Source organism: Callorhinus ursinus, unplaced genomic scaffold, assembly GCF_003265705.2.
Source record: "Callorhinus ursinus isolate GAN/ISIS: 27379988/994484 unplaced genomic scaffold, GSC_fseal_2.0 scaffold1, whole genome shotgun sequence".
Classification (NCBI taxonomy): domain Eukaryota; kingdom Metazoa; phylum Chordata; class Mammalia; order Carnivora; family Otariidae; genus Callorhinus; species Callorhinus ursinus.
Window position 1 is genome coordinate 102002971 of NW_027397063.1, and position 13495 is coordinate 102016465.

Consider the following 13495-nt stretch of genomic DNA (forward strand, 5'->3'; position numbering starts at 1 on the left):
TGGCAGGTAACCACAGCTGCAAACCTCATATTAACTTTTTCTTGGAATGTCATGACTTTTCTCTGCTTCTTGGGAGCATTTCCAGCATCACTAGTGGCACTTTGTACGGGTCCCATGGTATTATTCAAGGTTTGTGATACTGCACTAAACATGATGAAAACTACATGAGAGCTATGAGAGATCACTTTTTACTGCAGTACACAATTTACTAGAGAGATGAGTTACACGGAGATGATTAGTGTCATACAGCATTTTTAAATGGATACAACACTTGAGCTCACCTCAATAGCAATAGGAGGTGGCTACAAAATTATTATGGTAGTACATCATGTACTACAGTTAATTTTAGGCAGTTATGGTTTAATATTGTACCTTTGCTTACCTTTTTCTCAACATACCATCTCTAAGTATGTGTATAAGTTCTGATAAATTTTAACTTTTTATAATGGATTTGTGCATATTTTATGCATTTGTGACATACTTTTTTTAAAACTTTTTCAACATTTCTAGGCTATGTGGTTTGTCTGCGAGGTTTTTCAAATTGTCACAAATCTCCCAAAAAATTTTCCAGTATATTTACTGAAGAAATTCACATATAAGTGGACCCACACAGTTCAAACCTGAGTTGTTCAAGGGCCACCTATCATCATTTCACCACTTTCAGGTTACCCACAATTCCATTCAAGAATGGATTGCATTTTATTGTATTTATTAGTATTAAATGTCTTTTGCCTTTCCTATCCTATGTGATTTATTTATATTTAGCTCCTAGAATGTGCCTAGAACACAGTAGGTACTGAATTTTTGTTAAACTAAGCTTTGATTAATTAATCATTTTGATAGTGAATACAAATGAGTCCACCACCCACCTATGATCTTAGTATGTCCCGAAATTGTGTATATATATATTATATATATATATTAGCCCTTATATATCTTATAATCTTATATATCTATGTATACACACACACACACACACACACACACACACACACACACATATATAATTAGCAAAACCCATTAGGGCTAACATCTTTCAGTCATGTCTAAATAATTACATGTTCTCCTTTTGACTGTGATGCCTTAATGATAATCCTATAAGACTCATGAATGAGTCACATCAACTTCTGCTTGGACATTTTTTTCACCCATTCCAAGAGATGTGACAGTTCCTGTCTTCAGTTGCTTCACCTGGCACGGGCTAGGCAATCCTTCTGCACATATTTCAGTAGTCCAGTGTAACACAGCTTTATCTGTATCTGGGTATTGTCCCTGCTTAGGTTCCACAAAGCTCGTTGTCTTGTTTCTCTATAAAATAAGGATTTGTAGCTCTATTTTCAACTTTTTGAGAAACCTCCATACTGTTTTCCAGAGTGGCTGCACCAGCTTGCATTCCCACCAACAGTGTAGGAGGGTTCCCCTTTCTCCGCTTTCTCCATATCCTCGCCAACATCTGTCGTTTCCTCGCCAACATCTGTTATTTCCTGACTTGTTAATTTTAGGCATTCTGACTGGTGTGAGGTGGTATCTCATTGAGGTTTTGATTTGGATTTCCCTGATGCCAAGCAATGTTGAGCACTTTTTCATGTGTCTGTTGGCCATTTGGATGTCTTTGGAAAAATGTCTGTTCATGTCTTCTGCCCATTTCTTGATTGGATTAGTTGCTCATTGGGTGTTGAATTTGATAAGTTCTTTATAGATTTTGGATGCTAGCCCTTTATCCGATATGTCATTTGCCAATATCTTCTCCCATTCTGTCAGTTGTCTTTTGGTTTTGTTGACTGTTTCCTTTGCTGTACGAAAGTTTTTTATCTTGATGAAGTCCCTTAAAAAAAAAAAAAAAGATAGTAGGAAGGGAAAAATGAAGGGGGAGAAATCGGAGAAGAGATGAACCATGAGAGACTATGTACTCTGAGAAACAAACTGAGGGTTCTAGAGGGGAGGGGGGTGGGGGATGGGTTAGCCTGGTGATGGGTATTAAGGAGGGCACGTATTGAATGGAGCACTAGGTGTTATACGCAAACAATGAATCATGGAACTCTACGTCAAAAACTAATGATGTATGGTGACTAATATAACAAAAATAAGGATTTGTGGCTATTTCTTTGATAAACATTTGTTTTACTAATATTAAATTTATGTCTAGCTTCTGTTTCCAGGCCTTTTTACCTACTTAATAACTTCTTGTTTTAGTGCCAAAGCATAGTATAATCTTAAAGCAAACATTTTTTTTTCTAAGATTTTATTTTAGAGAGCAAGGGGAGGGGCAGAGGGAGAGAATCTCAAGCTGACTCTGCGCTGAGCACAGAGCCTGAAGCAAAGGCTTGATCTCATGACCCTGAGATCAGGACTTGAGCTAAAACCAAGAGTCAGACACCTAACCGACTGAGCCACCCAGGCGCCCCTTAATATAAACATTTTAAGTGGCAAATTTAATATATGGTCCCGACAGTGCATGTAACTCAGTTAAAGAGAAAACAATGTAAATAGCTAAGATAGTGTTCGTGTGCAATAGTGGAAGCCATATCAAGACTGACAGCTGGTCAGTTGCTACCGTAAAACACCTTCAATTTTAAGACCCATCTCAAGTTACAAGTTAAGATGTGGTAGAAACATGACCTTTGAATTAGGCCTGCCTGCCCACCTTCATCCCTCCCGCCAGTCTTTCCTGAGCATCCATTGGCTGAGGCCAGGGACATACAGATAAATAAGTATGGATGTTATAGTCTTGTGGAAAGACAGATAACTAGTCATTCTAACAGTGGATGGGTGAGGAGTAGTATAGGAGAAGTTAAAGGTATAAGGAGAACATAAAGCAGAAAGCCCACCCAGAAGTGATGTTGTGACTGGGTCCTGAAGGATGTAAGTAGTTAGATATTGATGGAAGAGGGCGTGCCCGATGGCAAATGATGGGAATTAGAAGGAACAACATATTCCAGAGCCTAATAAGGCATGGCAGGTTGAGAAATGGAAAGCATGTCTGTGTGACGGAGAGAATGAAAGTGACATGATAAGATCTGCATTTGAAGTAAAATACCTGATGTCCAGGGCCTGCTAACTCTGGTCCAGGTGCTAGCAGGAGTAAGCATACCAAGATGTGAGTATAATTCTGTGATGAGGTTTAATTAAGCCAGAAGTCTGCCATGTTCTTTGCTTTGGCAGGGTCTGAACACAGGGTACTGATGAGTAGGTTAAGGGTCATAGCTGATTGGTAAGTGGGTGATTAAGAAGAGACTCTTATGCGTACTCAAGGGTTTTCAGGCTTGCCAGCTACCTTCTCTGCATAGGTTTAGATTTTAAAATTTACCAAAGAATTCTGAGCCAGCTGTAGGTAGCACTACCTGTCACACTGGAGTACATACTCAAGGGTTTGGAGTCCATCCCTGTTGTCACAAATGGCACTATCTCATTTTTTTTTTTTTTTTGGCTAATATTCCAATATATATACATACCACATCTTCCTTATCCATTCCTCTATGGATAGACACTTAGGTTACTTCCAAATCTTGGCTGTTGTAAATAATGCTGCAATAAACATAAGGGTGCATATATCTTTTCAGATTAGTATTTTTATATTCTTTGGGTAAATACCGAGTAGTGGAATTATTAGACTAATTGGTAATTCTATTTTTTAATTTTTTGAGGAACCTCCATACTGTTTTCCACAGTGGCTGCACCAATTTACATTCCCACCAATAGTGCATGAGGGTTCCTTTTTCTCCATATCCTTGCCAACACTTATTTCTTGTCTTTTTTATTTTAGCCATCTGATAGGTGTAAGATGATCCCTCATTGTGGTTTTGATTTGCATTTCCCTGATGACGAGTGATGCTGAGCATCTTCTCATGTGTCTATTAGCCATCTGTATGTCTTTTTTTGAAAAAAAAAAAAAAAGTCTATTCATGTCCTATGCCCATTTTTAAGTCAAATTGCTTGGGGTTTTTGTTTTTTGGTGTTGAGTTGTAGAGGTCCTTTATATAGTTTGGATCCTAACTAGTTATTGGATATATCATTTGCAAATACCTTCTTTCAGTAGGTTGTCTTTTTGTTGATGATTTCCTTCACTGTGCAAAAGCTTTTTATTTTGGTGTAGTCCCAATAGTTTATTTTTGCTTTTGTTTTCCTTATGCAAGGAGACATATCGAGAGAAGGGTTTCTATGGTCAATGTCAGATACATTACTGCCTGTGCTCTCTTCTAGGATTTTTACGGTTTCAGGTCTCACATGAAGGTCTTTAATCTATTTCAAGTTTATTTTTGTGTATGATGTAAGAAAGTGGTCTAGTTTCATTATTTTGCATGTAGCTGTCCACCAGTTTTGACAGCACCATTTATTGAAGAGTCTGTCTTTTCCCCATTGTATATTCCTGCCTCCTTTGTTATAGATTGACTATATAAGTATAGGTTTATTTCTGAACTCTATTCTGTTCCATTGATCTATGTGTCTGTTTTAGTGCCAGTACCATTTTGTTTTGATTACTATGGCTTTGTGGTGTATCTTGATATCTGGGATTGTGATACCTGCAGCTTTGTTTATCTTGAGATTGCTTTGGCTATTTGGGATCTTTGTGGTAACATACGAATATAGTAATATATGTTTCAGCTTTGTGAAAAATGTGGGTATTTTGATAGGGATTATATTAAATCTGTAGATTGCTTTGGTTAGTACATTTTATATTCTTCCAATCCATGAGCATGGAATATCTTTATATTTGTTTATGTTGCCTTCAGTTTCCTTTGTCAATGTTTTATAGTTTTCAGAGTATAGATTTTTCACGTCCTTGGTCAAGTTTATTCCCAAGTATTTTATTATTTCTGGTGCAATTGTAAATGGGATTGTTTTCTTCTCTTTCATCTCCTCATTATTAGTGTATAGAAATGCAACCGATTTCTGTATGTTAATTTTGTATCCTGTGACTTTATTGAATTTGTCATTTCTAACAGTTTTTTCGTGTAGTTTTTAAGATTTCTTACATACGGTGTCATGTCATCTGCAAACAGAGACAGTTTTCATTCTTCCACATCAATCTGGACGCCTTTTATTTCTTTTTCTTGTGGAACTGCTGCAAGTAGGACTTCTGAAGACTACTATGTTGAATAAAAGTGGTCAGAGTGGACTTCCTTGTCTTGCTCCTGATCTTAGAGGAAAGCTCTCAGTTTTTCACCATGAGGATAATGTTAGCTGTGGGTTTGTCATATTTGGCCTTTATTCTGTTGAAGTAGGTGTCCTCTAAACCCACTTTGTTGATAGTTTTTATCATGAACAGATGTTGAATTCTGCCAAATGTTTCCTATGAATCTGTTGAGATGACCATATGATTTTAATCCTTTGTTGATGTAGTTTATCACACTGATTGATTTGTGAATACTGAACCATCTTTGTGCCCCCAGAAAAAATCCCATTTGATCATGGTGAATGGTCCTTTTAATGTATTGTTAAATGCAATTTGCTAATATTTTGTTGAGGATTTTACATGTATATTCATCAAGGATGTTGGTCTTTAGTTTTATTGTTTCATGGTGTCTTTGGTTTTGGTATCAGGGTAATGCTGGCCTCATAGAATTTGTTTGGAAACCTTCCTTCCTCTTCTGTATTTTGGAATAGTTTGAGGAGAATAGGTATTAAAACATTTAATCTTTTAAGGGACAATGAAGTTCTATGACCCTTCAAACATTAAAATGACGAAATAGAACTGAACTTTTAGTAAAAAGTGGGAAACATAAGCTTATTATTTTGTTTCCCTATATAAGGAAATTATTCTTTTAGGTAATATTTCTGAGTACCAAATATATATCAGGCACTTGCTAGGTACTCGAAATAAAGCAATCAACAAGACAGCAAAAATCCTTGTGACCATGGATATAATACTGTGGCAGGGTATATAGACAATATCTTTTTAGAAATCAACCTAAAGACAAAAAAGTAGGAAACTTCCTTAATAACACTAAAATTTCCAAATTGTTCTTTCAAATTTTAGCAAAAGCTATTTCTTTAAAATGTTCAAATGTAAAGAGGCCACAGCTGGCAATAACTCAATTGTCATTTTTCCTAGATATAATAAAATGCAAAAAAGACAGAAGTCCTTCCAGTCCTCAGCAATGTCCACTTTGTATGAACCCCAGGACCTCTAAAGGCACGCCCTTAGCTATGGTCCCAGCTGCAGCTTTCCTGTGTGCCAAGCCAACCATCGACCCATCCCTGAAATTAAAGAGCCTGACTGTTCTGGAAGACAGCAGTCCTGTGTCCATCTCTCCCCAAGATTTCATGGCACCCCTTGGCTCCATCACTTTGAATATGACAGATCAGTTTGGAAATGAAGCTAACATAGTCTGCAGTATCCAAAAACCCTCAAAGACATCATCCATTGCATTCACTGAAGAAAATGACTATATCATGCTAAATTCATCATTTTCAACATTTCTGGTGTGTAACATAGAAAACAATTACATTCAGCAAGTGTGGCAAGTTCTGGCTTTGTACAGTGATTCTCCTCTGATTCTAGAAAGGAGCCACTTGCTCACTGAAACACCACAACGCTGCTACAAATATAAACAGGTGGCTCCTAAACCTGAAGACATCTTTACCGACACAGAGGCTGAACTCACAATAGATCCCCCTTGGTTAATGCAAGACCAAATCTCCTTGCAGCTAAATAGAACTGCCAGCACACTCAGTACATTGCACATCCAGTACTCCAGTGATGTTCAAGTCACTTTACCAAGGGCAGAAATAAGGCCAGTGAAACATAAATGGACCATGATTTCCAGAGATAACAATACTAAGCTGGAACGCACTGTTTTGATTGGTGGGACCATTAGCCTAGAATGCCCAGGCCAAGGAGACCCTACCCCACATTTGGAGTGGCTTCTGGCTGATGGGAGTAAAGTGAGAGCCCCTTATGTTAGTGAGGATGGACGAATCCTAATAGACAAAAGTGGAAAATTAGAACTCCAGATGGCTGATAGTTTTGACACAGGCATATACCACTGCATAAGCACCAATTATGATGATGCAGATATTCTCACCTATAGAATTACTGTGGTAGAGCCCTCCATAGAAGCCTATCATGAAAATGCGGCTCATTATACAGTTTTCATTGGTGAAACACTTGACCTTCCATGCCATTCTTCTGGTATCCCAGATGCCTCTGTTAGCTGGGTTCTTCCAGGAAACACTGTGTTTTATCAGTCCTCCAGAGACAAGCAAATTCTTAACAATGGCACACTAAGACTATTACAGGTCACCCAAAAAAACCAGGGTTATTATTGTTGTGTAGCAGCCAACCCATCAGGGGTTGACTTTTTGATTAACCATGTTTCAGTCAAAACGAAAGGGCAAAGGCCAGTAGAGCATAATGTAGAAATAGATGGATCTGGACTTGATGAGCCCAATCCCATTGCTCATCTTATGGACCCACCAGCTGTGCAACTCCCTACCTCTGTTCCACTGGGAGCTGAGACTGGAAAACAAGTCTTGAGCACAAGTAAAAAGCACAACTATCGCGAGTCAATACACCGGCGGCGAGGAGATTCACCAAATCGACATTTTAGAGAGCACAGGAGGCCCTTCCCTTCCTCTGCTCGGAGAATTGACCCACAGCACTGGGCAGCACTTTTGGAGAAAGCTAAAAAGAATATTATGCCAGAGAAGCAAGAAACTACTACAGCAAGGCCCCCTTCAGTGGCCACCCAACTCCTGAAGATACCTGGGGAGGAAATGGACTCTTCAGGCAAGCTCCCTCCAGATGAGGAACTGATGGCCCTGGCAACTAAGGCTCCTAGTGTTCTGGCAAGGACACTGATTGCCAATTCCAGAAAAATACCTGATAGCCCTGTGACAAATGTAACTGTTACTGAAGTCTCTCCAGTTGCGGGTCCACAAATCCTACCACCTGAAAAACCAATAGATTTCAAGCCATCTCCTATTAAAACTACAGCCATGTCAGAGAATATCAACCCAACCTTATCAAGCAAAATGCAAGGCACAACCACTGAAAATTTCTCCACTATCTCTCCTTTCTTACCTGAAGCAATGCAATTTCAGGAAGCTGACAACACTAGGAGGAAAAAAGAGCATTTACAAAGTACAGTCCCAATAGCAGTGGGGACTATGAGCAAAGATGCCAATATCAAAATGCTCAGTAGTGCTAACAGCAAAGCTGATATATTCTTAGGGTCAGTAAATGCCACAAATAGTCATCAGACAACTGTAACAGGAGTCAGTGACCCCAGGAGCAATCACCTCTATCCATACATTACTCAAAAGCTTAGCACCTCTGAGATACCTTCAGGCCCATACACTGCTGCTCATTCTCAGTCACAGATTCCTAGAAATAGTACAACTAACATCCCACTAACATCTAGGCGCTTTGGAAGACGGAGGAAAATTTGGGGTAGGGGTCGCGTTATCAGCCCATATAGAACTCCAATTCTTCGACAACATAGATATGGCTTTGTGAGACCAACATTCAGAGTTTCTTCTGAAGAAAGCACTACATTTTCAGCCACAGAGGTCAATGTGGTGTGCCCATCCTGTTCTCCCGAGGAAAGGCTCACCACTGCTGCAGCAGCATTGTCTTTTCCAAGTTCTTCCCCTATCATGCTCACCAAAGCTGAAACTTCCAAAGTCACAGAAGAGTCTACAACTCTAGTCCACAATCCATCATTACCATTTGAGAACAAACCAAATGTAAATATTGAGAAAACAATACCCACAATAAAATATTTCAGTGCTGAAAGTACCCAAATGACTCCAACTGATGCAGTTATGACTCATGCCCCCAAATCCTTACCTGTGGAAAAAACTGTAACAAATAATGGCTACCCAAGTGGGTCTAATACCAATGAAGTTAAAAGAGATTCAATGTTTATATCACCACTTCCAGATCCCACCACCAAGCCATCTATGTCTACTACTACAGCCATTACAAGATTTTTAAGAAGGAAAATTCCCTGGCATCAGATCTTTGTAAATAACCATGTCCAAAAAGAGAGGTTAAAGAATCAGCATCAATTTAGCTCACCAAAAAGCACAGCCACAGTACTTACTAAAATATCTCCTGCTTTACCCACAGATAAAGTTTTCCCTTTCCATTTCACAACACTCTCAACAAGTGTGATGCAAATTCCATCTATAACATCAGCTACAACTCACCAAAATATCACTGAAACACACAGTCCTATAAGTCTCCCAACAATGAAAAAGCTGCCCTTTCCACCAGTTTACCCTACACCTCTTAATATCTTAAGCAAAGAATCAAGTACCAACAATTTCATATCAATGCAGACAGCCAGGCTGACAGTTCCTCCTACTGCCCCTGCATCAGTCATTATCAGTAAAACCCAAATAGCCAGACCCAGGACACGAAACATACAAAGAAAAAAGGAGCCTCAGAGGAACAGGAATGACTCATACTCCTCTCCTAGTCAGAGTTCTGGCTTCACTACTTCCACTACTATGATACCTCCTGATCTAACTGCAACTGAAACTTCAACCAAGCCCAGTATCTTTGCTTTCACTCATTCTCCCTTAGAAAACATAAAAGGAATTTCAAGCACAATGGGTCTTTATCCAAGAACACTTACTCTGACAGATGTAATTGAAGAACTACCCCAAGAGAATACTCAGACTTTGAAGAGCAGAATTGTTTCTGAAATCACTTTGTCCAGCAAACTACACCAGAGCACCACAACTAGGAACACAATCATTAGACACTCAACCATGCCACCATTCCGGAGTGTCAGTGCTGCTCCAATGCCAATTCCCACCTCCCATTCCTTGAGTAATCAAAGTGCAGTCACAGACAACATGGCAACTCCAGTTTTTAGGATGATGACAAATACAGTGATCAAGCCACGTGAATACTCTAGGCACAATGCTAATCCACAGCAATTAGCAGCAGAGGTTGCAACATCGCCCAGAGTTCGCCCAAATATCAAGGTCACAATTGGAACCACCCACTTTATCTACTCCAATCTGTTTCATTCTGCTTCTACACCAGCACTAATGACAGTTAAACCACAGAATTCTAAACTGACTTCCTCTCCCTGGTCAGAAAACCACTTCTGGCACAAGTCATACCCAGAAATTGCTGAAAAAGGCAAAATGCCAGTAGTGAGCATATTGCCCACTCCAGGCTTGCCAGAGGACACCACTCATGCTTCAAATTGGGATATTCAGAAGACTGCAAAGAAAAATGGCTTTGATGAGACACCAGTTCAAAAAATACCAACTTCTGAACTCCTTCCCTTTGATTCTTTGTCTAGGAATATATTTGAAAGGCCCAGAATAGTTGGAGGAAAAGCAGCAAGTTTTACTGTTCCCGCTAACTCAGATGCCTTTCTTCCTTGTGAGGCTGTTGGAAATCCCCTGCCCACCATCCACTGGACCAGAGTCTCATCAGGTATCTGAAACTGTTTTTTTTTTTTAATTTTTTCTTTTTACACTTAGTTTTGTTGAGTCATAAAACAAGGAAAAGATTGTGTTATGTTTCAGGGTTGTACATCCAAAGAATCAACACCAGTTTCAAATCTCTCCAAGACACAGAAACTATTGATATTCTCATTTGACATTTGCTGCATAACTTTTTCTGCTCATTGGAAGGTTTTAAAACATGTTAAGAACATTTTTTTGTAATGCTTTGAAAGCAGATACAGGGAAATATGATTTGAAAAAGAAAAGGGTCATTGTGTTGAATCATATGGATATAAAAATCTTCCGTGAATAATTTTTACACTCTTAACACTAAGTGTCCTAATTTTAATTTTAAATATATTTGCTCTCAGTAGCCTAACAGCACCCCCCAAAGCTTTCCTCTTGAGACTTTCCCTTGCACAATTTGTTTTCTATTTAAACTTTGATGACCTATGACTACAAATTTCTTTCTTCTTATCAGGATTTGATATATCTAAAAGGAAACAGAATAGCAGATTCCAGGTGCTGCCCAATGGCACCCTGTCCATACAGAGGGTGGACATTCAGGACCGCGGACAGTACCTGTGCTCAGCATCCAATCCACTTGGCACTGACCGCCTTCATGTCATGTTGTCCGTGGTTTCCTATCCCCCCAGGATCCTGGATAGGCGTACCAAAGAGATCACAGTCCACTCTGGAAGCACTGTGGAATTGAAGTGCAGAGCTGAAGGTAGACCAAGTCCTACAATTTCCTGGGTTCTTGCAAACCAAACGGTGGTTTCAGAATCATCTGAGGGGAATAGGCAGGCCCTGGTGACATCTAATGGAACACTGGTCATCCACAGTCTCAGCATTTATGACCGGGGTTTTTACAAATGCATGGCCAGCAACTCAGCTGGCCAGGATTCACTGTTGGTCAAAATACAAGTCATTGCAGCCCCACCTGTTATTCTAGAGCAAAAGAGGCAAGTCATTGTAGGGACTTGGGGTGAAAGTTTGAAATTGCCCTGTACTGCCAAAGGAACTCCTCAGCCCAGTGTTCACTGGGTCCTCTCTGATGGCACTGAAGTGAAACCACTGCAGTTTATAAATTCTAAGTTGTTGTTATTTTCAAATGGGACTCTGTATATAAGAAATGTAGACTCTTCAGACAGGGGCACTTATGAATGCATTGCTACCAGCTCCACTGGTTCAGAAAGAAGAGTGGTAATTCTTACAGTGGAAGAGCGAGAAACCATCCCCAGGATAGAATTTGCATCCCAGAAGCGGACTGAGGTGAATTTTGGGGACAAATTACTACTGAACTGCTCAGCCATTGGGGAACCCAAACCCAAAATAATCTGGAGGCTACCATCCAGGGCTATTGTCGACCAGTGGCACAGGTAAACCATACCTTTGTGTTGAGATTGTCTTCTTTATCTATTTAGATGTACAATTTCTGAAATGGAAAAAGTGATACAGTGAGATCAGCAGCAGATTTAGAGAGCTCATAGACTCTGTACATAAAAGTAACTCTTTCTAAAGAGACCTAATCCTTTTGAGGTAACGTTACATATAAAAATGAAGCTTCTTACATGCTTAACTCTACAGGCCAGCTGTTCAATTCTTACTGAATTTACATAGTTAAAAGCAGACTAACAATCTCATTTGCTGTCATACTTGTGACAGCTTTAAAATGGTAACTGCGGAAAGGTATTTATAATTTCTCTATCCAAAAAGAGGAGGGAATTTTGTAATGCAACCAAGGTTCTGTGTAATTTTGAAAACAATTTCCACTACCCATGCAAAAACCACAATGCAGTAAGTATAGAAAGCATTACACTTGTGATGTGAATAACGGATAAAGTTCAAAATTTAGGTTGTTAAGGAAAAGGTCTAAAACACTAAAACACTTACTGGATGTTAAGTCAGTTTTGGAAAATGGAAATCTTTTATCAAGAGGCATGAAAAAATTTAAGGAATGTTTTAAGAAGTTAACCCAAAGGAAGTCTGGAGAGTGTTCCAAAACACATTATTAATATCTCAGAATAAATCTTAACCAGGTATTCCAACAGATCCTTCAGAGGTAAACAGCAAAGAAATTAAGTAGGTTGTTTATATTTTGTTTGGGGAAGTATTTATGGGACACAGATTGTAAAAATTGTGGAAGAGGCAACAGAGTGTATAAAGATCACAGATGGGGCACCTGGGTGGCTTGGTTGGTTGAGCGGCTGACTCTTGATTTCTACTTGGGTCATGCTCTTGGGGTCGTGGGATCGAGCCCCACATCAGGTTCTGTGCTCAGCGGGAAGTCTGCTGGAGGTTCTCTCTCTCAAATAAATAAATCTTAAAAAATAGAGATCACAGATGCTACCATGGGCCCACCAGAGGTACTGCATTTTTTTCTTTTATAATTCAACTTGTTTGCTAACTGAACACCTCAATTATTATTTTGCCACTAGCCTCAAAAAGGCAAGGATATTCTTTACTTAGAAGCTTTAGATATATCAACTGAAATAAAAGGGGCCATTTACTGCAAGAAAAAGAAAGTCCTTGCTGTTTCCATTTCGAAGCTTCTAACATTTGAATTTTAGATTCTAAAAATGCAAAAACGTGCATCATAGCTATGCGTTTCTGCGTACACCACCATGACCAGAATAAGCAAAACCCTGTCCCTTTCTTAAAGCCTACTTGTCACCTGAACCAAAAAGCTTTTTCTGGGTTTTTAAATGGCCTCAGACTCAGAACACCACCAGTCTATCTCCAGTACTTTTGACATATGTGACCTGTTTCAGCACAGAATGGTTTCCTCTTCTTCAGAACCTAAGAGCTTGTCACAAGAGCAGAACCTCAGGTCCCAACCCAGACTTGCTGAGTCAGAATTTGTGCTTTAAAAAGATACCTGGATGAATCACATGCTCAATAAAGTCTGAGAAGCATTGCTTTAGAAGGACTACAGATGCTTTCTTTTACTTGGGGAACACTCTACTTTGGAAAAGTAAATTTTCTCTTAAAAACATCACTTTATAAAAAGAAACAGCTATAGTCTCTTCTTATATATTACCACCTCCAGATGCATCAGATTTGGGGGCGGGACAAGGTC

The 13495-nt window shown here is 39.3% G+C and overlaps 1 protein-coding gene across 1 annotated transcript in view; it reads left to right on the plus strand.

The window, feature by feature from the left end:
* The window catches only part of IGSF10 (immunoglobulin superfamily member 10), a 60917-nt gene that overhangs the window by 44023 nt on the left and 3399 nt on the right, over window positions 1–13495 (plus strand). The window contains exons 6-7 of the mRNA XM_025880365.2: window positions 6053–10402; window positions 10895–11795. Coding sequence (XP_025736150.2) covers window positions 6053–10402; window positions 10895–11795 — 5251 coding nt within the window. The remainder of the gene's footprint in view (window positions 1–6052; window positions 10403–10894; window positions 11796–13495) is intronic.